This window comes from Myxine glutinosa, chromosome 12 (genome assembly GCF_964187855.1).
Source record: "Myxine glutinosa chromosome 12, kmMyxGlut1.1, whole genome shotgun sequence".
NCBI lineage: Eukaryota > Metazoa > Chordata > Myxini > Myxiniformes > Myxinidae > Myxine > Myxine glutinosa.
The window spans coordinates 98,507,867-98,532,633 of record NC_136272.1 but is presented as its reverse complement, the minus strand read 5'-3'; the positions used below and the strand labels follow the sequence as shown (position 1 = coordinate 98,532,633).

Genomic DNA, 24,767 nt, shown 5'->3' with positions numbered 1-24,767 from the left:
GCAAAGTCACAGTGAGTACAAATAGGTCTTATTGGCTCGTCCACCGCACAGCGCGGGACATCCAGGTTTTGTAATCGCTGCAGTGTTTCTTTATTTATTTACCATTTGAGCTTCAGTTTGTCTGTCCAGGCCAGAATGTTTTTGCCATTTAAGCTTTTATCATCAAATTTTCAACAAACCTTTATTATGAGAATATGGAGAACACTAATGACTATTTTTTTATTATTACTTTTTTATGCCTCCACCGACGTTGTCACTGGAGGCATTATGTTCTTGGGTTGTCTGTCCGGCTCTCCATCCGTGATAGGTTTTCGTTTTCTGTGATACCTTGAGAACGGCTGAAGGGATCCAAGTCAAACTTGGTGTAGGTATGTATAATGAGGTGAACATGACCTGATTCGATTTTGGGATCGCGAGATCAAAGGTCAAAGGTCAGAGGTCATGTTAGGTAAAAAGAAATCCTGTTACCACGATGACTTGTGTACCAGTGATCGGATCGTGACCAAAGTTGGTACAAGTATGTAGTATGAGGCAATGATGAACTGATTTGATATTGGGGTCAAGAATGGCTGAAGGGATTCAAGCCAAACTTAGTACAATTATGTATAACTAGCCGAAACCCATGGAACATCCACGGAAGGGAGGATGTGGTGTATGGATAGAGTGTACCATTATGGATGGCATAGGGGAGCGCGCATGGGATCTTCTTCTTCCGTTAAGCTCCAATTTTTTCTCTTTAAGTTAAGTCCAATCAGTCCTCTCTGCTCGAAGTGCTCAGGCCATGCCTTCCCGCTCTCATACTTTTATTGCCGTTCGGTGTAGAAAGAGATTGACATATCGTTCGTCTGTTTTCAGCTCGTTATCTTTAAGCTTCCTTACGTCTCGCCACCTGCTACACCTCTCTGAGTTACGAGGATTTATGCAACGCACCCAGAGTATCGCAACGTCACTCCATTTAACTTTATTAAAATGACGATAAAGACGTTTCCTTATATATCCTAATTTGAAATGTTCAAGGGAATAAAAAGACCATTTGGTTCACACCACCCATGTTCACACCACTCGACTGTCCAATCAGCGGACGGCTCGCTTCGCCTTCGCCCAGCAGACGCCAATACGATGGCGTCGTATCGGCAGTTAATTGGATGCTTTTGGGCCCCAACGTTGGCTAATTCAGATTTTTCGAGTATGGCTGTACGTGATAAACAAAGAGTGCGGTTCGTAGATCGTAAATCCATTAGTGCCGTGGGCATCGGGTCACTGGGTGCGGCGTAAAAGGGATAACAAAGTCGAGTCCTTACGCTATTATTATATAGATGATGTAAAGATGAACCGATTCGATTTTGTGATCAAGAGGTCAAATGTCAGACATCCTGTTAGGTAAAAAGTCTGTTACAGAGCTAACTTGTGAACCAGTCATGGGATTTTCACCAAACTTGGTATTTTTTAAAATTATGATGCAAAGATGAAGTGATTCGATTTTGGCATCAAGAAGTCAAAGGTCAGAGGTCATGTTAAGTTACAATTATTTCGTTACCACAATAACTTAAGAACGGCTGAAGGGATCTAAGTCAAACTTGTTACAAGTATGTATACTGACATAAAGATGAACTGATTCGATTTTGGGGTCAAGAGATCAGAGGTCAGGTTAAGTAAAAATTATGTTACCAGGTCAACTTGTGAACCACTGATGGGATTTTGACCAAACTTGATATAAGTATATATTATTATGCAAAGATGAAACTATTTTATGTCAGCTGAAGGGATTTACATCAAACTTGGTACAATTATGTATAATGATGTAACCATGTAGGCTGAGGCGTATTGGTCGACGTTGCGACGTTGAAGAGTGGCGTTCTGGTTTAGCTGTTGTTTTCGTTGGATGCTTTGCATTTTGAGTTACTTTCTAGTGAAGGGTTTCAACAGTCTTCCATAACAACGTGAATTCTTGTGAAAGTCAACATCTCTCTTGCTATTCTCAGAGAGCTGCTTCAATGCCGGCAAGTCTGGCAGTTCAATCAAGCAGATTGCCAGGGACTCATGCAAGCAGCCATCTCTCTTCAGGACTGGCCTCCTATATATACTGCCCCATATGCTGACTCAGCTTGGAAATTCTTCCACAGAAACCTGCTCTTTCTCAAGCACAGATTCATCCCATCTTGTCTTCAATTATGCAATCTTTCCCACACATGGTACACTGAATCCTGTGGTGAGGCAGTTGCTCTGAAACAACTTGCCTTCTCTTCCTGGAAGGCATATCCGACAGAAGACAATCTCGGCACTTTCCAAATACTCCGCAGCAAGTGTGTCCACTCAGGAGAGCCAGAGAACACCATCTGTCCAACCTCAATAATTAACTTTCAAACTTTTCCCCCTCCTGTAAAACCTGGTGGCACCTTGTTAAGTCTGTCTCTGGTGTATGCTCCCATTCCATCCCTTCCCTCACTTCAAATGGCACCACCAGCCGACTCCGCTCGTTAGTAGGCTGAATGCTTCAATTCTGTGTTTGCTTCCAAATCTTGTGTCCCCAACCCCTCACTCTCAGTACCCATCCTTCTCTGTTGTAATCAACTGCTCTTGGACTCTTGTTTCTTTTGATCCCAAGAAGGTGAAGAAGGTTCTTTCAACCCTCGACTCTGACTCTGCTACTGGACCAGACGGAATCAGCTCACGCGGACTAAAATCCTGCTCTTCTGCTCTTGCACATCCCCTCTCTGCCCTTTTCACCCTATCATTTGCACTAGGTCATCTTCCATCTGCTTGGAAATCTGACAACATTAAAAAGGTGCAAAAACGGATCCCCTTAACTACAGACCTATCAGCTTACTTCCAATTATCAGCAAGGCCATGGAATCTATCATCACAGTTGATATTAAATCCTTCCTTTTCTCCAACATCCTCATCTCAGATCACCAATTTGAATTCAGACCGACCTTAGACATGCTGATTCTACTCACCCAACAATGGATGGAGGCCGCCAATGTCAGACATGAGTTCAGGGCCATCTCTCTGGACATATCTCATGCGTTTGATACAGGCTGGCATCCTGCATTGCTCTCCAAACTCTCTGCCTATGGCATCCACGGCCAACTGTACACATTGCTAACTGACTTCTTCGACACCCATAGCCAACATGTGGCTCTCAACAGAATCCTCTCATCTCTCCCTTTCAAGGTTGGAGTACCTCAAGGCAGTGTTCTAGGCCAAGTCCTATTCCTGATCTTCATAAATGATCTCTCTGACTCTCTTGACAATCCTCTTTATCTATTTTCTGATGATCCCTCTCTGCCATGACATCCCTCATCCTTGAGACAGGCAGGCTGCAGGCTCTTCCCTCTCTTCAGCCCTTGAAAAATCACAAGCTGGTCAAACACTTGGAATATGTCTTTCAATCCTGACAAATCTCACACTCAATGTCTCTCCCCGAAAGGACATTCTGACAACCCCCTTCCCTCTCCCATCTACTTTCTTAACAATCCTCATGAGAAGGTTCAGTCATTCAAATCCTGGGTTTCACTATCAGCCATGCTATTTATTTATTTAATTAATACATGGTCTAGACTCATGGATAAGCTAAGACACTGAACAGATCAGGACACAAAAACAAAGGGAACAGCAGGAGAAAGGGAAAACACCAAGAGCAGGGCGGAGGGAGAAGGTAGATGGAGACAGACAAACAAGGGATGCAGGTAATGATGAGGGGATAGAGGAGAACGCAAGGAGTGGACAAGATAGATACATAAGCAAAATTTTGAAAGGGGTTGGGGTGGTTTAACAGGTGTAGAAAAGATCATGGCTTTGGATGGGGGATGACCTGAGATTGTAGTGAACAGCTGCCGTGAAGACCAGAAGGGAAGAATTGGATTGAAGAGTCTGGAATGTGGTTCCTCGGGCAGGAAAAGAGAGGAATAAATGAGGGGACGTGAGCAGTGGTTCTGGATTTCGGCAGTTTCACTCAAAGGGGGTTGCTGGTGGACCCCATGCGTCCAGCACATACTTTGTGGGGACAGAGCACGTAGCGGGCAGAAAGTGCAAGACCAGAAATGAGTCGGAAGAAGACAGAGACCACTGACCTGTCAGCAATGGCGAAGTGATAGGCCCATTGACTCAGCTTCATCGCGAGATGTTCCATTGATCTTAGGGCCTTGGTTTCTACGGCATCAAGCTGAGCAAGATGCGAAGCAGGGGAGCCAGCCCAGAGGTTGAGAGCAGTACTCCATCAAGCTGTAGATGAAATGGCCCACCATCAACCCTCTTCTGATAAAACGACCTAAATCCAAGATCACTGCTCACTTCCATTCATTTGTTCCTCTTTTTCCCCATTAATGGAATCAACTTCCACATTCTCTTCAAGATCATTCTTCCCTCCAGGTGTTCAAGACAGCTGTTCATCGCCATCTCGGATCGTCCGCAATCCTAAACCATGTTCCATTCCTCCATTGTTCACCTCGCTCCCCCCACCCAACCCAAATCCCTCATCATTTTCCAGTTTTTCCTCCTTGGAGTTTCCTCTTCGTGCATGCATGTTTTGTGTCACGGTTGTGGTCTGATACGTCCTCGTCCGTTCCGTGTGCGAGCTCTTCCACGAGTCAATTGGCTGTGTATACAAAAACAAGTCGTCCACTTCAGAAAGAGCGTCCAATCTGTGTATGTGGAAAAGCAACCTTCAGTTTTTCCTCGAGTTCCGCACGCAACCTTTATGATTTACATAAAATATTAACGGAGGAAACCTAATAGGCAACGAAGGTAAAAGGCAAAAGCACGTAGAACTCTGTCTGCCGAATGTCGTGCCCACGTCTGAATCCGCAGTTCATTGCCCATAAATCTGTAATGGCTGCCTTGATATTCATGAATGATTCACTGGTCATTATCAATATATCTGAATGATGAAAACGTCCATTACGGTTTTGAAAGATTGTTGGCAAAATGATATCCAGTGTGCACTACAATCCAAGTTATTGAGAAATGTTTCCAAAGAGCGTGGACGTATTTGTTGTTTCAAGTTAGAATTACGATTCAACGTAAATTTGATTCCATTTGGCTAGCTAGCCATGATTTCTGGGTAGGTAGATTATAAAATGACTCAAAACTGTTCATATCTTGCTTCCCTCAGGTGCGTGAGCACACAGAGGGGGAGCACTACACACTGGACGACATGTTTGTGTCGGCGGCGGGAAGCGCCGGCCGTAGCGCCGACGAAGAGGTGCAGCAGCGCAGGCGGGCGGCGGCTGAGCAACGGAAGCTCGCCGGCCTCATGGCTAACTGTGGCCTCTGTTTCGATAGCCCAGAGCTGCGCAAGCACCTGGTGGTGGCTGTTGGAAGCAAGGTAGGTGAGGCTGCAGTGTTAGTATCTGCCTGGTCTCTTACTGTATGAATGAATGCATGAATGAATTTTATTGACTCTTCGACCCCTTTCAGTGTGTGTATGCCATCCACTATTCTTGCATCAGGTGCCTGCACATAGAGGAAATCTTCCTTTTAGTGATTCATTCATTTTAACTTGCGTTTGTCATTCGTAATTAATCGTGGGGATATTTATTTTACGATTTCATCTTATTACAATTCACCAAATGTCCGTCTGTCTGTCCGTTCGAAGGTACCGCAAAAACGGCTGAACCGATCGCAACGATATTTTGGGTGGGTAATCCTCGGACCCCCTGGAGTAAAATAGGCTATATTGTTTTTCCAATTTTTCAAAGTTTTCCAATTTTCCAGTTTTTCCAAACACGATGGAATAATATTTACCGATATGAACAGTGATGTGGCTTTTGTTGAAATTCTTCGTACCAGGAGAGAGTAGATCTACTCCTGATGAACTCTTCCTACATAAACGTGCGGGTCCAAAGTAACATGGCAGCGTGTGCAAAGCGACTGAGAAACAGGTGTAGCGGCCGCTTCCATGTTACAGATTCGGCGCGCACTCTTCACACATAAACGTGCGACTGAGAAAGACGTGTCGCGGCCGCTTCCGTTTTGCAGAATTCAATCTTTTTTCAAAATGGGCGCCATGTACTGTTTAGATTTTGATGATTTGCGCGTGATATGATTCAACGGATGTTTATATGAATCGTTTAAAATAAAAAAGCCTTCAATTTCTGATATTTTGCCTTTTCATTTGGGCTTCCCAATTGAAGCCCTGCCCATAGGGCGGGTACCATTGCTAGTTATAACAAGCGTTACGCCTAGGTCCCCCGTCGTTGAAGTGATGTGAGTTGACAAAGTGGAAGACGCAAGGCGGCCATCTTGGATTTTGACGTGGCAACCCAATTTTCAATAGCGTTCTCCCTTATGCGTAGATACACCCACACACCAGATTAGAAGTTAGTAGTTCGTTTATTGTTCAAGATATTTCACTCACAAGGTTCAGACATATATATGGTGGTGGCCATCTTGGATTTTGACGTGGCGACCCAATTTTCAATAGCGTTCTTCCTTATGCGTAGATACACCCACACACCAGATTAGAAGTTGGTACTTCGCTTATTTTTCAAGATATTTCGCTCACAAGGTTGAGACATGTATATGGTGGTGGCCATCTTGGATTTTGACGTGGCGACCCAATTTTTAATTGCTTTCTTCCTTATGCCTAGATACACCCACACACCAGATTAGAAGTTGGTACTTCGCTTATTTTTCAAGATATTCCGCTCACAAGGTTCAGACATACATGGCGGCGGCCATCTTGGATTTTGACGTGGCGACCCAATTTTCAATAGCGTTCTTCCACATGCCTAGTTACACCCATACACCAGATTAGAAGTTGGTACATCGCTTATTTTTCAAGATATTCCGCTCACAAGGTTCAGACATACATGGCAGCGGCCATCTTGGATTTTGACGTGGCGACCCAATCTTCAATAGGGTTCTTCCTTATGCCTAGATATACCCACACACCAGATTAGAAGTTGGTACTTCGATTATTTTTCAAGATATTCCGCTCACAAGGTTCAGACATACATGGCGGCGGCCATCTTGGATTTTGACGTGGGTTGCACCCACACACCAAATTCGAATGCGGTCCTTCGCTTACGCATGCACGCATGCACGTATGCACGCACGGACGGACGGACGGACAGACGAACACACACACGGACTGAGGGGAAAACCATAGTCCCCCTTTCGCTCCGTGGTGCGACGGGGGACAATAATTGCTCAAATTGCGAGACACTGACATGTATGCACACCTCAATTATTTTAACTACGTTTCATAACATTGAAACATCGATTTTAACACATTCGTTTCAGATTGTATTATTTAGATCTTCATTAGTACATGGTCTTGTACCTTCATATAAACCACCGATTTCAGGTGTCCCCAAAGAAGAAAGTCAAGTGGCGTTAAATTTGGACCATGTGTGGGCCATTATATGGGTCCACGGCATCCGTTCCATCTTAAAGGTATTGTCTCAAATGAACTAGAACGGCACTACGTGGCGTGCATTCTTCCGCCAGGCTGAACCGTTTACATTTTGTATTCTACTGATAGGCCGTAGCTGCATCTGGATCATACCCAAAATCTAATTGGCTTGGCCTTGCCACACACCGAACATATGCACCTAGTTTCGTCCGAATCCGTCCATAAATACTTGGGATATCGTGTTATACTGTATATCGTTTTTGGCCCTATCTCTAAATGGTGAAGAATCACTTAATTGTGTTTAATCCTCTGAATTGTTTAATTCTTGGATCGGGATCTTGTGGGGGTTAGCCTTGCGGGCCCCATGACAATCATGGTTCCCTGTTCGAGGCAATGTTTTTATAGCCGGATGCCCTTCCTGACACCAACCCTTAGTCGTCTCCTACGGTGCGCAGGGATACGGTGTACCTATTCTAAATCGGGGTACACACCGGGATCATTCATCCCAACAAGCTGGTCTTCAATTCGCCGACCTTGGAAGGATGACGGGCTGAGCCAACCCCACTGACGTTAATTCAGCGATTACCCGGGATTCAAACTCAGGATCCTAGGATCCCAAGCTGGTACCCTAACCGTTAAGCCAACACCAGGCTTGCTCAGACAAAGAGGGGTGAAAACATAACCTCTGTCCACCGTCGGTGGTGGGGGTAATACATTTTCCAGCAAATTCTACCTGACCGTGATACCTTTTTTATGTTTATTCCGTAATTTGACAATGCGGGTCAAATTGTGATGCGAGAATGAAAGATGACACTTTGTCCCTGTATTGTATTTACTTTTCGTTATCATTGCTGAGAACATGCGAGGAGGGCCTCGTGTAATTGCCATACACAGTTTGTACCCATAAGCCACCCCTCCATATCGGGTAAAACTTGACCAGGAGCCCAGAAGGTTTATTCAAGTGAAAAGCGCCGAAGCAACTGACCACGTGGGTTGAAAGGGTTCTACCCCCACATCACAAAAATGCATTGCTGCCGGGTCAGGGCCGGTGCCTTCCCGCCCAAATCGCCCAAAATAGGGATGCCATTACCGAAAATCCTATTTTCATCAATATCTGGAAAACTATACATGGCAGTATCACAAATCTGGTGTCTACACCCATGTTTTCATGGTCAATCATTATAAAAATGCATTTCTCCTTAGCCAGGGTTGTGTCATTCCTGTCCAAAAGCACCCACAGTGCCCAAAGAAAGGAAACCATTGCTGAAAATCCTATTTCCCTCAATATCTGGACAACTATACATGGGAGTATCACAAATCTGGTGTCTACACCCATGTTTTCATGGTCAATCATTACAAAAATGCATTTCTCCTTCGCCAGGGTTGTGTCTTTCCCGCCCAAAAGCACCCAAAGTAAGGAAACCATTGCTGAAAATCCTATTTCCCTCAATATCTGGACAACTATACATGGGAGTATCACAAATCTGCTGTCTACACCCATGTTGTCATGGTCAATCATTACAAAAATGCATTTCTCCTTGGTCAAGCCCAAAAGCGCCCAAAGTAAGGATACCATTGTTAAAAAAAAATTGCTTTCCTAATTATCTGGAAAACTATACATGATAATACCATATGCAAAAACAGTGTTTAGACTTTAAACGCTTTTCTAAACACTATCTTGCACCACGTTTCTAAACAAGTTTAAATTGATGCTAAACGTCTTGTGTTTATTAAACAGACGGTGTTTATGAATTTGACATTTGTGTTTAGGTTTTAAACATTTTTAGAAACGTTGTGCAAGAAAAGTGTTTCCAAAACTGTTCCCAATCCATCTCGCAGAAGAAGCCCAGCAGGAGTTTCCCATTCACCATCAGAGCATGTGTGGGCAATTTCAGTCTCAAGCCCCTTCACTTCAGAGTAGCTGATACAATGGCCAAAACGGTTGAGGATGGTCAACACTGTTTTCGATCCTATCAGTGTTCCCAGTCCTAACCCAAGGGATTGATGCTTCCAAGGTCGAACTGTTCCTCTGGTACAGTTGAACACAGCATCCGATGCACTTGCCATTGATTTTCTCTCGATCGACTCTCTACTGGCGTTATTTAACCCTGGTTCTTGTTGCAAGCCACCAATCAGGGTACGGAAGAACAGGAGGGTAAGATTGGGGATACTTGGGGAAGCGCCTTTCAGTGTGTGAACCGAGGTAGGTGTTGGGGTCTTTGTTTGGGGCATTGCAAGAATTTCTGTGCGCAATGCCATGGCAGCACATCTGATTTCTTCCACCTTTTCACTGGATTCGTTTAACGTAGCAAATGCTTCTGCAGACGTCATTGATGAAGGAAAGACAATGTTTCCAGATTTGTTAGATCGTTTGTCGACACAGAGGACATCCTGAAATCGTTCCTTCACCTTCAAAATGAGACTTTGTAGAGTGTGCCTATCAATGTCATCCTGTGTTCCTCCAATGGAAAGAAACTCTTCTTTGTACAAAGTGAAAATTACTGTTGCCAATATGGGAGTTTTGTTATTGATGACTTCATTCTCGAGGAACATTGACAATTTTTGGAAGGCTTCAGTATGCGTCTTCCGATTGGATGCTTCCTCTTCTTGCGTGTGTGTCGCATTCTGCCGCACATAGTCACGGCGACAACTGTTATGGTATTTTGCTTCTTTTGCAATTAAATCTTCACCAAGTGCAATAATCCTGCCATCACCCTGTCCATTGGCAGCAAGCATGATTGCCTTACTCCCGTCTGTGGTCATACATTGGCTGAGGGGTTCATATTTTTGTGACCTTTTCTTTCTGATCTTTCTAAAGAAGAGGCATTCCGCTCCAAGGACACCCCTTGTGTTGCTGGACGGATGACGGAAACTTGAGCGAGTGGCTTTGCGGGGTGGTTCAGAAGTTTCCTCGGTAGGTGGTGCTTGTCTCTTAACAGCACAAAATCGACTGAGACAAACTGAGTGGTAATATTTGCCTTCTGGTGCCTTAGTCTTGGTGATCTCTTCTGAAGTGCTGGAAAACTTGTCACTTTGCAGTGCCATTCGACGTCTAGCAGAATTTTTAGCTGTTTCCCAGATTTCCAAAGTGAAAGACTTCAGGCCAGGCTCCTCCTCTTCTGTCTCTCTGCAAATCATGCAAGCAGGGTTGTTTTTTGCCATGATCTGGAAATAACAAAATAAGACAATGTGTTCATTATTTGCTTCAACTGCAACCACAAACACACGGTGATCTGACTCTGATAGGAACATTTCTGGATGAAATACATAGTTTATAAGCACGACAATAATTTTCTCAATGTAATGATTATCCATGAAAACTTAGGTGTAGACACATCATTTGTGATATTCTCATGTATAGTTTTCCAGATATTGAGGAAAGTAGGATTTCAGCAATTGTTTCCTTACTTTGGGCGCTTTTGGGCAGGAAAAATATGACCCTTACTAAGGAGAAAACTGCATTTTTGTAATGATTGACCATGAAAACATGGGTGTGGACAGCAGATTTGTGATACCCCCATGTATAGTTGTCCAGATATTGAGGGAAATAGGATTTTCAGCAATGGTTTCCTTACTTTGGGCGCTTTTGGGCGGGAAAGACACAACCCTGGCTAAGGAGAAATGCATTTTTATAATGATTGACCATGAAAACATGGGCGTAGACACCAGATTTGTGATACTGCCATGTATAGTTTTCCAGATATTGATGAAAATAGGATTTTCGGTAATGGCGTCCCTACTTTGGGCGATTTGGGCGGGAAGGCACCGGCCCTGACCCGGCAGAAATGCATTTTTGTGATGTGGGGGTAGAACCCTTTCAACCCACGTGGTCAGTTGCTTCGGCGCTTTTCACTTGAATAAACCCTCTAATTAAGTTGAGGAGTTTCACCATCTTGCACAGGATCGATTGTTTAAGAAGATGTCTTTCACTCACTTCACCGTGGGCAGGTTGGTGGTCTTTCTGTCTTCTACCGACTCCTCTCCGGCCTAGCTCATCCAGCTCTCTCTGGGCTCTGTCCCCCAAATATTCCTACAGGTCGCACAAGATCTGCCTGCAACCCTCTTATAGTTAAACTGCCAAAATCAAGACGCTCTATTCACCTTCACTCCTTCATTCCTCTTTTCTCCCGCCTCTGGAACAAACTCCCTCACTCTCTTCAATCCCACTCCTCCCTCCAGGTCTTTAAAACAGCTGTTCACCACCATCTCTTATCTTCCCCCATCCAAAACCTTGATCTTTTCTACCCCCGTTAATTCACCCCAATTCCACTTTTTTGAAATACCAACTTCTGTCCTGGAAGTCCTAGCAGTGTCCACGTGTTTCCCCCCCCCCCCCCCTTCCCATGTCTCCTCCTCCCCAAGCCCAAGCCCTCTCCCTCCCACAGATCTCCCGATGTCCCTGCTCTCCATCTTGTTCTCCCGCTCCCGTTATCATATGTTTTATGCTTTATGTGTCAGTTTGTCTTTTTTTTGATCAATGTTAGCTCTTACACGAGCCTCGACCTTGTATCAAAAAAAAAAACACAAAAAAAAAAAACGTTGAATATCGTGATGGAGCTTAATATGATTTGGTCACACCATTCCGATTTTTCCGTAGGTATTCATGAGTCTGCCGAACCATCGGCCTCTCGTGGAGGGGCACTGCATCATCGCCCCGCTGCAGCACTATACGGCAGGAAATGCTCTCGATGAAGATGTCTGGGCTGAAATGCAAGTGGGTGGTGGCTTTACAGAACCTAACTTTGTTGGCTTTCACCCCTAACTTTGTAGATGAACGTTTGTTCATGAAGTTATTGTGATTCCAGACGTGCTCTTTTTTTTCGGCAAAATGGAGTGAACAAGTTGGCAGCAGAGTGTGGCCTTTGTTTAAAAAGAGGAAATGGAGGTTTGTTCGTTCCCTGCTGTACCTACCCCATGGTTCATTACGTGCACTCTATCAAAGTATATTTTGTTGGTGCCGTGTTTTTTTTAAGTACTGTATTTTAACTGATTAATCCTGCCCATAACATGAGCAATGCTCAGTTCCTTTTCTTAGAACAACTTCGGATCCTGCATTGGTTTGAATCTCTTGTAAATGTGAAACAGTGCAGCGCCATTGTGTGAAGCCAAAAACATATTGTGAGGTCCTTCACAAGGAACTTCAAGGCAGGACTCGGCCCATCAAGCCTGCGCAATGGTTGCCAACCTATGATTGTTTGTCTGTGCTCTATCCTTGTTAAATGCTGAGCGTTAGGCAAGGAAGTAACCTGTACCATTTTAAAAGTCTTCGGTATGACTCGGCCTGGGTTCAAACCGCTAACCTTGCAGACTGCAGGCTCTCTATCACACCACCAAGTCTGGTAAAAGTGGTGTGAACTAAAGTATTTTCCACAAATTAATGTGGTTACTGTGCCTTGTGCCAAGTTACTACCTCCGCCACTGAAGGAGGATGGAGGTTATGTTTTCACCCCTGTCTGTCTGTTACTTGCGAAAATCGAAGATTTTTCAACTACAGACTTGGCATTTAATATGGAATATTTTTTTTGTGGGGGTGAACTTACTTTTCAAGATGTCTTAGAACCAAAAGTTCATTGGAATTATGTTGAAATTATTCTAGATTTTGTTAATGTGACCTTTAAAAGAAACAAAAACCACATTTGACATTTCGAAACAAATAAATTGATCCTTGAAAGTGATGTAAACTGATATCGAACTCAATTCATGGATAGTACTGTGTTAAACTTCTGTGCGTTTTCCAGAAGTATCTCTTTATTTTGCACATTAGCCAAAAATTTTTTTTAACAAAAACAAAAGTTAAATTACGACTGGGATTACCGACAGTAAAATTACAGTTCAGTACTTCGTGTAACCCCCACGAGCATTCAGGAGAGCACGTACACGTTGAGGCATGCTATTCACGAGATTTGCCAAGGTTTGGACAGGAATCGCTTGCCATGCAGTTACAATAGCCTGCTGCAATTCACGCAGAGAGGTCGGCTGCCGGTCCAATTGGTCGATTTGACGCGTTAATTCTGCCCACAAGTTCTCTCTCAGATTAATATCCGGGGACATGGCAGGCCACTCCATATGCTCTACACCACGGTCAGCAAGAAAGTGTTGGATCATGCGAGCACGATGAGGCCGTGCATTGTCATCTTGGAAGACAAAGTTTCCTCGAAAGGCTGCACGAGCAAATGGAAGCAATGTTTCTTCCAGAATGGCCCTGTGCTTGAACTGGTTCAGGTTTCCATTCAGAACAACCAGGTCAGTTTTGCCCCCTGCATGAAAAGCAGCCCAAACGGTCACCCCACCACCTCCAGCTTGGACTCTTAGCACTATACAATCTTTGTTGTAGGCTTCATGCACTTGTCTGCGCACTCGGACGCGGCCATCTTGACGATAGACCAGAAATCTAGACTCGTCACTGAGGGTCACGTGATTCCAGTGTCCTGGCTGCCAATGACGGTGCTCTCTGGCCCACTGCAATCGGCGCTGGCTGTGTTGTCTGGTCAGGCGTGGCTTTCTCAGGGGACGCCTGGCACGATAGCTTGCTTGAACCAGTCGTTGGTTGACTCGCCTTCTGGATACAGGCACATTTGTCAGTTGCTGCCACTATGCCCTCAGCCGATTAGCTGACTTGGTACCGCCATTGCGGACTTACCGGTGCAGCTGGCGATCATCCCTCCTTGTGGTTCTGCGGGGACATCCTGGCCTCGGTATTGGAGTAGGGACACCCCTCTGAGCATTTCGCTTCGGGATCTTTGACACCTGACCTTGAGTGATGCCATACTGCCGAGCAATAGCACGCTCTTTCATGCTGTAATTTCGTAAAGCCACCACTCCATGACAAACAGCATTGTCGAGTTGATGGACCATCTCCAGAGGAAACGGCAATAACCTTTGGAGACGTGCAGCAGTTGTTTTCCCCTAATACAGAACGCAACAACCCTTGTATAACCGACTGTGAAGCCAATCATCAAATGCACCTGTCCGTACATTTTGCCTCGCCACCTGTGATATAATCCTGTTGTTGACTTCTTGCTGCAACAGACAATCAGTGACATGGTTCTTTTAACAAATAAATCACCAAAGTGTAAAAGAAACTCACCAGATTGTTATATTGAGTTTAGAAAGTAAACCCAAGTCAAGAAAAAAAAAAATTCCATATTAAATGCCAAGTCTGTATATTGGTCGGTTGCGTTTGTGGTTCTGTCTGTTTGTTTGTCACCGGCCTACAGGTCACAATTCTAAACCGATCGTCATGAAACTTCACCAAGTTGTAGAGGTCGTCACAATTGAGAAGCCTATTAATATTGAGGTCAAAGGTCTAAGGTCATCTGGAGGTCAAATTTCTAAAGTCACCATTATTCATCCGATTGACTTCAAAATTGAATAGCATTTGTATATTGAGTCACTAAATTGGTAAACCAACTATTTTTAAGGTCAAAAGGTCAACTCAAGGTCAAACTTCCAAAATCATCAAATTATCATCTGAAAAACCTTCAATTTTCATCCCATTAACTTGAAAATTAAACAGCAAATACATAGTGTATCACTGATTTGGGAAACCAACTATTTAAGGTCAAAAGGTCAAAAGATCAAATCAAGATCAAACTTCTAAAATCATCAATTTTCACCTAAAAAGTCATAAATTTTAATTCGATTGACCCGAGCTTTGATTAAGATCGTGAATTTTAATCTTGATGAAATTGACAATTTCATGTATCAATGGCAACCTTTTTGGGGAGGGGGTGGTGGGGGGGGTGGTGGGGGGGAGGGTTGGATTTTGCAAGTATTGTGCTCTGCACGACGTCTTCCTGTTTGTTTGTCTGTGAACAAAATATCTCAAAACGTTGTCGACGGATTCGGCCGAAATTTGGCAGAGATGTGGCGTATGTGACAAGGACGAAATGATTAGATTTTGGTGAATATCAGGATTCGGATCCGGCTACTAGGATTTTTAAAAGTGATTCTTCACCATTGGGAGATAGGGCCAAAACTGACATATGGCAGGGTATCTAAAAAAAGTTATGGACGGATTTGGATGAAACTTGGTGGACCGGTTGTGTGTGTGACAAGACCGAATCGATTAGATTTTGGTGAAGATTGGAATATGGATTCAGATACGACAGTTATTTAATTTTTAAGCGATTCTTCACCATTGAGGGATCGGGTGAAAAGCGATATATAACATGATATTTTAAAAAGTTATGACAGTAATGACTAAACTAGGTGGATGATTTGGTTCGGTGACGAGAACAAGCCAATTAGATTTTGGTTCAGGTCAGAATCCAGATCCGGCCTATCAGTGGGATACAAAACATAAACTGTTCAGCCTGGCGGAGGTTTGTGCTGTGCCGAATGCCATTCCAGGTAGGTTAGAATTGTTTTTTTTTAAAGAGTGGGAGGATTGAGATAGTTTCTGTCAACAGGAAGGTATGCAGGTGCATAACATGGAGAACAATAGTGCATGTCACCAGCTGTGACGCTGGTGTAGTCATTGTCGCAAACGTTATTGTGGGGAAGGTCAGTACCTGTCAGGTGCGAGGTGTACGCTCGGTTTTCTCACCGCGCCCTCTCTCACCCCACCCCGTCCTCTCTACACAGACTTTTCGGAAGGCGCTCGTACAGATGTTTTCCCAGGACAATAAAGACTGCGTGTTCTTGGAAATTTGCACAAACTCGAAACGCCGTTACCACATGATGTACGAATGCGTGCCACTGGATCACGACCTGGGCAACGTGGCCCCCATGTATTTCAAGGTTTGTTGCCCATCAGTCACTCTCGGATATGGAGAACGAGACAAGAACAAGCCGATTATATTTTGAGTCAGGTCCAAATCCAGATTTCCACCATCAGTGGGATACAAAATGTAACCTGTTTCAGCCTGGTGGAGGCCATTCTAGGTTTGCTTTACACATATGGTCGGTTGTTTTGTTTGTGGGGGTTTTTTTGTTTTTTTTGCAATACGGTGCGTTTCAACATACGTGTATATCTTGATTTTGCGATTATGGAGTTTTTGATCCTTTTTCTTTGCAGAAAGCCATCCTGGAATCCGATGAAGAATGGTCGATGAATAAGAAACTTGTAGACCTTTCCCAGCAGGACATCCGCAGAGCGGTAGGAATGTTGAATTTGATGCAAAGGAGGAAGGGGTGGGAGGCAGAGGGTGGTATGGGTGGGGGTGCGGTGAACCTGAAACATGGGTCAAGTGTTACAAACATACCAATGTTTACATTACTGGTTTTACAGGCTCCGAAGACAAAACGGATTTGGACAACTTATGTAAATATCAGAGCCACGTTTTCACCGCCTCGGTTCACCTCACCGCTCCCCTGTACAAAACATTCAATTTCAGTACAATAACCATCGGGGAGCACTCTGCCAGATTGCTGTAGGTTTTGAAAATGGAAACGCCATTATTTCAAACCAACTACAAATTTCCTAGGACATCAAACCAACTCCATCATCTTGGTCATTCTGATTCCCTCAAAATACATCATTACACTGTCTACTTGTCTCGTGGCCCCAAAACATAAACTGGCCCCACAAGTCTCCCCCGTATGTACTACCTCGTCCATAAGCCCCGAGGTCGCTCTTAAGAACGGAAACCAATTTGTAGAAACCCACTTCGTAATCTTTAAATCAGTAAATCGTATCCTGAATTCCATTCTCAAATCTTATTATGGGATTTTCTTTTTTTGTGATTCCAACATCCTTTCCCTTACTTTCCCTTTTGTTTCAAACCCTTTCCTCTTACAGGTTCCCAAAGGACTTCCGTACTTCAGCGTGGACTTTGGCCTGCAGGGTGGCTTTGCCCACGTCATCGAAGACAAGCAAAAGTTCCCCCATTATTTTGGAAAGGTACTAATGGTGCTTAATCGATTCAAGAAATGCGGGCAAGGGGGTTAACAAGGAGAGATGCAGAAAATAGGGCAAGATGGAGAAGATTGTCATGGGGACCGCAAGGCTAACCCCCGCTCTAGCAGGGAACATGGCCTTAAAATGCATGTTGTTGTTGTTGTTGTTGGTGCTTAATCGATTCAGAGCAAATTGGAGGGCACTTTGGATTCTCAGCAATTTTCAGCATTTAAAAGCTTGTGCCCGTGTTCATTTGCCTCTGTCCCAGTAAATAACGGGTCAGCACGCGGCAATTTAAAGCTTTTCCAAACAGTAAGAGGTTGATGCATTCTGTGAGAACCAACCGTCTGAAGATGGTGTTGCAGGACCTGCGTGTGACCCTTCTCTGCAGGAGGTGCTGGGTGGGATGTTGGACGCAGAACCGCGGTTATGGAGGAAACCTCCACGGGAAGGGTTCGAGGAGCAGCGGAGGAAAGTGCTCCGGTTTGCACAAATGTGGAAACCCTTCGACTTCACGCGCAGCAAGTGCTGAACATTAATTGCTGTCCAACCTGTTAATGAATTTCTTATAAAAGTGCCAAATTTTATTTGGAATCCGACCTCATCCCTGCAAACGGCTGCTGGATAAAGTGGTGGACTGCGGTCATCAACACATGATCGTGGCGTAGTCTGCATGTACTGTTGTCAAGTCTTTCTCATGACCTTGAGCCTCCACCAGCACTACGCAAGAAAGAAAAAAAGCCATTAGGACCATCCTGCTTGTGTTGTACCACCATCCCAATATCTATTTACTCAAAGCTATCTGCTCACTTTTCTTTCATTTTACCTGATGCTCAACATTCACACGACTAGTTGACGAGGCTTGCGTGGTTATGATAAGGCTCCAGAATCCCTCTTCTGCCATAATACCGTAGGAAATTCTCAATTTGTATGATCGCAGCTGTGATCGCTGCCAAAAGTCCTGGAAAAGGGTGTAATGATGCTTCACAATGCAGCACCCCCCGATGCCACTGCACCACAATGCCCGATTTGACTCCTTTGGGGACTCGGATGATGGGTGGCTGATTTGGCATCACTGCGAGTATATTGAGTGTTACATGATCTTGTCGTTGGGAAGAGTTCAGTAAAAAAAAAAAAAAAAAACTTGGTATGTGCTATTTTTAAAAAGGGGATTTATTTTTCGCCTTCTATGTGGGAAGGAAGCATTTTTTTTTTTAATATCTACGTTTTTTTTGCTTCCTTGTTGGTTCAAGGCTAATGTAGGTCGAGGAGTGTGGGTTAGGTGGGTGGTGTCGTATCATTAGAGACGGCACTGCTGTTTTTTCTACCCTTTTATAATATCTTATACCGTATATGTAAAAGGGTTTCTCTCCGTCTCTCCCACATCTTTAAAGCTGCAAACTCCATACCCGGGCTGCAAATACAACCTTGTGTGGGAAGCAACATGTGATATGTGGCCGCAGCTTGAGGCCAAAGTGACCAATATTGCAATTTTTGGCAAGCACGACGATCAATTTGTCACAAATTGAAAAGGCCGGATTTTTGGAGTGCAACACAAGTAACCTTCTTGAAGTCAATCGAATAATTTAAATTGATAAATTCACTGAAACATTTGCTGTTATTGGGGATGGCTATTTTTACCCTCGGCTGAGGAGAGCCAGGAGAGCTCTCCATGGGGAATAAAATGTTAATGATGATGTCATACATTGTCATAGGTGCCTCCATTATGATGTCATAATTCGACAAGTACAAAACTTCATCCAATCAAGACGCAATTTCTTGAGCGCCATGTCGGCATAAACTGGTGGAGAAAAAAAATAAATAATGACGTCATCGGTCACGTGGTTCGACCGCCATCTTGGAAAAACCGAAAAACTTTGCACCTCTATATCTCCAAAAGTGCTGAATAGAAAAAAATCAGACATGGCTCATTGTAAAGAACTCTCCATGGGGAATAAAATATGTTAATGATGATGTCATCGGTGCGTCCAGTATGACGTCATAATTCGACAAGTACAAAACTGAATCCGATAAAGATGAAATTTCTTGAGCATAATCTAGGAATAAATTGGTTTAGAAAAAAAAAATGATGACATCATCGGTCACGTGGTTCGGCCGCCATATTTGTTTTAACACAAAAGCCTTAAAAACCAATGAAATTACATCCTGGCGAGGGTTTGCGATCTCTGATTGCTGCTTCTTGTTTGCTTGTATGTAAAAAGATCTATATTTTAACATGAGATGTGAGATGAATACCGCTCATTGCAAATGGTGCGTTCTCTGTATCGGCTCTTCGGGTTAGGAATAACTTTGTTTGCTGTCTTGAGTGTAAAGCACATCTAAGCTGTTCACCCTGGGTTTGAACCCTGACCCAGCTATATACTGCATCCTGGTGTTTTACAGGCAGGGTGATTCATCAATCTGTGTGCCGCTGCATGAGCTGCATTGGGAATTCATTTTTTTCTTCTTTGTGGAAGTTGGTTCTTCCGATTCCTCAGGTTGGATTCACCTGGGTATCAAGTGCACTGGTAACCGAACCATTTGACCTTTGGCCTTGGGTAGCTCTGATTAACCACTGCATGCAACGACAAGGAATGAAATGACGAGCTTTTCGTGATCGACAGAAGAGGAGTAAAAGTGTGAATGTTAACGTTATGAATGAGTGTTTGACAAAGCGAGCATGTTAATCTCGTCTTTCAACCCAGACCCAAGCACGAGACTATGATTGCATTTGTACCCTAACATAAGGCCTTGCAGCTGGGAGGGTGGTACCTACAGTAACCCAACCCAGCCCTGCCGTGGGCCTTGTCGTGACACGAAGGACCCAATCATTAGGATATCTGGTTTCATGGCTTATTGACACAGCTGCTCCAAAAACACATTTGTACTTTGCTCAGAAAGCTAACACACCTCGGCCTCCCTGCCTAAAGTCTCTCGTCCTAATACATCTGCGAAGACAAGCCGACATGTCTTTTCCAAAAGGACGGACTGATCTGTATTAATACCTGAACGTCATATCACAAGGTTGACAAAGGTGCCCGTGCACGTCCACTGGTAACTTTAGAGTGAGCCCGCCTGCCAAACCCTCCATCTTCCAAGCCTGTTCCCACTGACATCCGCAGAGCTACCGATTTGTTTCAATCCTTCACCGCAATAAAAGTCTTAAATCCCATGGAAAGGTCATTCGTTTCGGCAAATGCTTTCGACAGTTTGCAAACGCACGGTGAGCTGCATGGGATAAAGCAGGCAATTTGAAAAGGAATAACGGTTTGTGCTGAAATGGATCCCTAAAGGCTTCATATCAAGTCTTGGTAGGGATGTTTTGAGCAGCCAAGGGCTTCCTGCCTGTGCTACATCACTACCTAATCCGGACAGTAGCAGCTAGCAGTTGCATATATGATAGTCATTCGTACATGACTTGTATGGAGGTGAAACAAAAGCTTTTGTGTTAAAAGGATGTCATTGGGAAAAGGTCCAATGGTATCGAACGAAAACGTTTATATTGGTATTGCATGATGGATGTTTGAACAATGTCCACACTACAGTGGTGTGCGCAACCTTGTATCATGGAAGATAAGTGAATAACCGATGAATAGGCGTTCCCTTGGAAGGAACTCCTCTCTCCAGGTCTTTAAAACAGCTGTTCACCACCATCTCTTATCTTCCCCCATCCAAAACATTGATCTTTTCTACCCCCGTTAATTCACCCGATCCACTATTTTGAAATTCCGAGTTGTTTCCTGGAAGTCTTAGCAGTGTCCATGTGTTTTATACCTCTTCCCCCCCCCCCCACCCCCCTTACCGTGCCTCCTCCCCCCCAAGCCCTCTCCCTCCCACAGATCAATCTTCAATGATCTCTCTCAATCTTCAATCTTCAATGATCTCTCTGACTCTCTCGAAAATCCTCTCTATCTCTTTGCTGATGACTCCACTCTCTGCCGCTCCATTCCTCTTCCCTCAGATCGGCAGTCTGCTGCCTCCTCACTCTCTGAAGACCTGGACAAAATCACAGACTGGTCAAACAAGTGGAACATGTCTTTCAATCCTGACAAATCTCACACTCTTACTATGTCTCTCCGAAAAGATCGACTGGACAACCCTCCCATCTACTTTCTCAACAATCCTCTCCAAGAGGTTCTGTCGCTCAAGATTTTGGGTCTCACTATCTGCCATGATCTTTCTTGGGAAAACCACATTTCCAAGCTGGCCTCCAAAGCCAGTCGCCGACTGGGCATCCTCCGTCGTGCGAAGTCCTTCCTCGGCACACCTGAGCTCCTCACCACATACAAGGCTTTCATCCGCAGCTCAATGGAATACTGTTCTCCCCTATGGGCCGGTGCTCCTGCCTCACACCTAGCTCGGCTTCACGCTGTTGAAACCAAAGCTTTCAGAATTATTGGAATCTCCCGCGATGAAGCTATCTCTGAGGGCCTTTCACTCACTCACCGCAGGCAGGTAGGTGGTCTTTCTGTCTTCTACCGACTCCTCTCCGGCCTTGCACCCCCAGCTCTCTCTGTGCTCTGTCCCCCAAATATTCCTACAGGTCGCACAAGATCTGCCAGCAACCCTCTGATGGTTAAACTGCCGAAATCTCGGCTCTCCGCTCACCTTCACTCTTTCATTCCTCTTTTCTCCCGCCTCTGGAACAAACTCCCTCACTCCCTTCAATCCCACTCCTCCCTCCAGGTCTTTAAAACAGCTGTTCACCACCATCTCTTATCTTCCCCCATCCAAAACCTTGATCTTTTCTACCCCCGCTAATTCACCACAGATCCACCTTGTTTGAAATTCCAACTTCTTTCCTGGAAGTACTGGCAGTGTCCATATGTTTTATACCTCTCCCACTGCCCCCTTCCCACGCCCCCCCCCCCCCAAAGCCCTCGCCCTCTCTCAGATCTCTCGATGTCTCCATGTCTCTCGGTCCCTGCTCTCAAATGTTGTGTTTGTGTCCTTCCCCCTCTCTCCCCATCTTGTCTACCGCTCCCTATGTTATATGTTTTATGTGTCGGTTTGTCTTTCTGTGTGTTCATGTGATTAATGTTCGCTCTTTCACGAGCCTCGATATTGTATACAAAACAAAACAAAACAAAACAAAAAAAAAAAAAAAAAAAAAAAAAAAAAAAAAAAAAAAAAAAAAAAAAAAAAAAAAAAAAAAAAAAAAAAAATCTCCCTGCTCTCAAATGTTGTACTAGTGTGCTTCCTTCTCTCTCCCCATCTTGTCTCCCGCTCCCTTTATCTTATGTTTTACGTGTCAGTTTGTTTTTACCCCACGCCAGAGGAGAGGGCGTTGCATTTGAGTCCATTTGTTACTTGCCGGAATAGTATGTTGATCTGTTCGTTACTTGCCGGAAAAATTTTCTGGCAAGTATGTTGATCTGTTCGTTTGTTACTTGCCGGAAAAAATTTTCCGGCAAGTATGTTGATCTGTTCGTTTGTCTGTCTGTCTGTCTGTCTGTCTGTCTGTTTGTCTGTTTGTCTGTTTGCAGCACTGCGTCTACACCGTTGCACGGAAAATCGCCAAACTTTGCACACATATTCGTCTTGCCCTGGAATAGACTGTGCCCAATTTATGACGTCATCGGTCACGTGTTTCGGCGGCCATCTTGGAAAAACCAAAATAATTTGCACCGCTATATCTCCGAAAGTACTGAACAGAAAAAATTGAGACATGGCTCATTGTGAAGAACTCTCCATGGGGAATAAAATATGTTAATGATGACGTCATCAGTCACGTGGTCGGCCGCCATCTTGGAAAAACGGCAAAACTTTGCACCTCCATATCTCTGAAAGTACTGAATAGAAAAAATTGAGACATGGCTCATTGTAAAGAACTCTCCATGGGGAATAAAATATGTGATTGATGACGTCATCAGTCACGTGGTCGGCCGCCATCTTGGAAAAACCGAAAAACTCTGCACCTCCACATCTCCAAAAGTCATGAATAGAAAAAATTGAGGTATGGCTCATTGTAAAGAACTCTCTATGGGGAATAAAATATGTTAATGATGACGTCATCGGTCACGTGGTTCGGCCGCCATATTTGTCCTAAATGGCCGATAAAAAAGTACATTCCGGCAAGTCCTCGGTCTCTGACCGATTTTTCATTTGTCTGTTTGTTACTTGCCGGAAAAGATTCCGGCAAGTATGTTGATCTGTTCGTTTGTTACTTGCCGGAAAAAATTTTCCGGCAAGTATGTTGATCTGTTCGTTTGTCTGTCTGTTTGTCTGTCTGTCTGTCTGTCTGTCTGTCTGTCTGTCTGTTTGCAGCACTGCGTCTACACCGTTGCACGGCGAATCGCCAAACTTTGCACACATATTGGTCTTGCCCTGGAATAGACTGTGCCCAATTGATGACGTCATCGGTGACGTGGTTCGGCCGCCATCTTGGAAAAACTGAAAAACCTTGCACCTCTATATCTCCGAAAGTACTGAACAGAAAAAATTGAGACATGGCTCATTGTAAAGAACTCTCCATGGGGAATAAAATATGTAAATGATGACGTCATCAGTCACGTGGTTCGGTCGCCATCTTGGAAAAACGGCAAAACGTTGCGCCACTATATCTCCAAAAGTGCTGAACAGAAAAAATTGAGACATGGCTCATTGTAAAGAACTCTCCATGGGGAATAAAATATGTTAATGATGACGTCATATGTCACGTGGTCGGCCGCCATCTTGGAAAAACGGCAAAACTTTGCACCACTATATCTCCAAAAGTGCTGAACAGAAAAAATTGAGACATGGCTCATTGTAAAGAACTCTCCATGGGGAATAAAATATGTTAATGATGACGTCATCAGTCGCGTGGTCGGCCGCCATCTTGGAAAAACCGAAAAACCTAGCACCTCCATATCTCCGAAAGTGCTGAATAGAAAAAATTGAGACATGGCTCATTGTCAAGAACTCTCCATGTGGAATAAAATATGTTAATGATGACGTCATCGGTCACGTGGTGCGGCCGCCATCTTGGAAAAACGGGAAAAAAATTCACCTCCATATCTCCGAAAGTGCTGAATAGAAAAAATTGAGACATGGCTCATTGGAAAGAACTCTCCAGGGGGAATAAAATAAGTTAATGATGACGTCATCGGTCACGTGGTTCGGCCGCCATCTTGGAAAATCCGAAAAACGTTGCACCTCTATCTCCAAAAGTGCTGAACAGAAAAAATTGAGACATGGCTCATTGGAAAGAACTCTCCAGGGGGAATAAAATATGTTAATGATGTCGTCATCGGTCACGTGGTTCGGCCGCCATCTTGGAAAATCCGAAAAACGTTGCACCTCTATCTCCAAAAGTGCTGAACAGAAAAAATTGAGACATGGCTCATTGTAAAGAACTCTCCGTGGGGAATAAAATATGTTAATGATGATGTCATCGGTCAGGTGGTTCAGCCGCCATATTTGTCCTAAATGGCCGATAAAAAAGTAAATTCCGGCAAGTCCTCGGTCTCTGACCGATTTTTCATTACTTGCCGGAAAAATTTTCCGGCAAGTATGTTGATCTGTTCGTTTGTTTGTCTGTCTGTCTGTCTGTCTGTCTGTTTGTCTGTCTGTTTGCAGCACTGCGTC

At 44.2% G+C, this 24,767-nt stretch overlaps 1 protein-coding gene across 3 annotated transcripts in view; it reads left to right on the top strand.

The window, feature by feature from the left end:
* CWF19L2 (CWF19 like cell cycle control factor 2) overlaps nt 1-18,900 on the top strand; it is a 102,722-nt gene extending 83,822 nt beyond the window's left edge. For 2 of the 3 annotated variants that reach the window (XM_068132171.2, XM_078766128.1), the window contains 6 exons: nt 5,114-5,326; nt 11,955-12,071; nt 15,944-16,099; nt 16,377-16,457; nt 17,100-17,201; nt 17,590-18,900. In XM_068132171.2, the coding sequence (XP_067988272.2) occupies nt 5,114-5,326; nt 11,955-12,071; nt 15,944-16,099; nt 16,377-16,457; nt 17,100-17,201; nt 17,590-17,730 (810 nt within the window). In that variant the 3' untranslated portion in view covers nt 17,731-18,900. The remainder of the gene's footprint in view (nt 1-5,113; nt 5,327-11,954; nt 12,072-15,943; nt 16,100-16,376; nt 16,458-17,099; nt 17,202-17,589) is intronic. The other variant, XR_013620969.1, reaches the window with a different exon arrangement.
* Nucleotides 18,901-24,767: the final 5,867 nt, after the last annotated feature.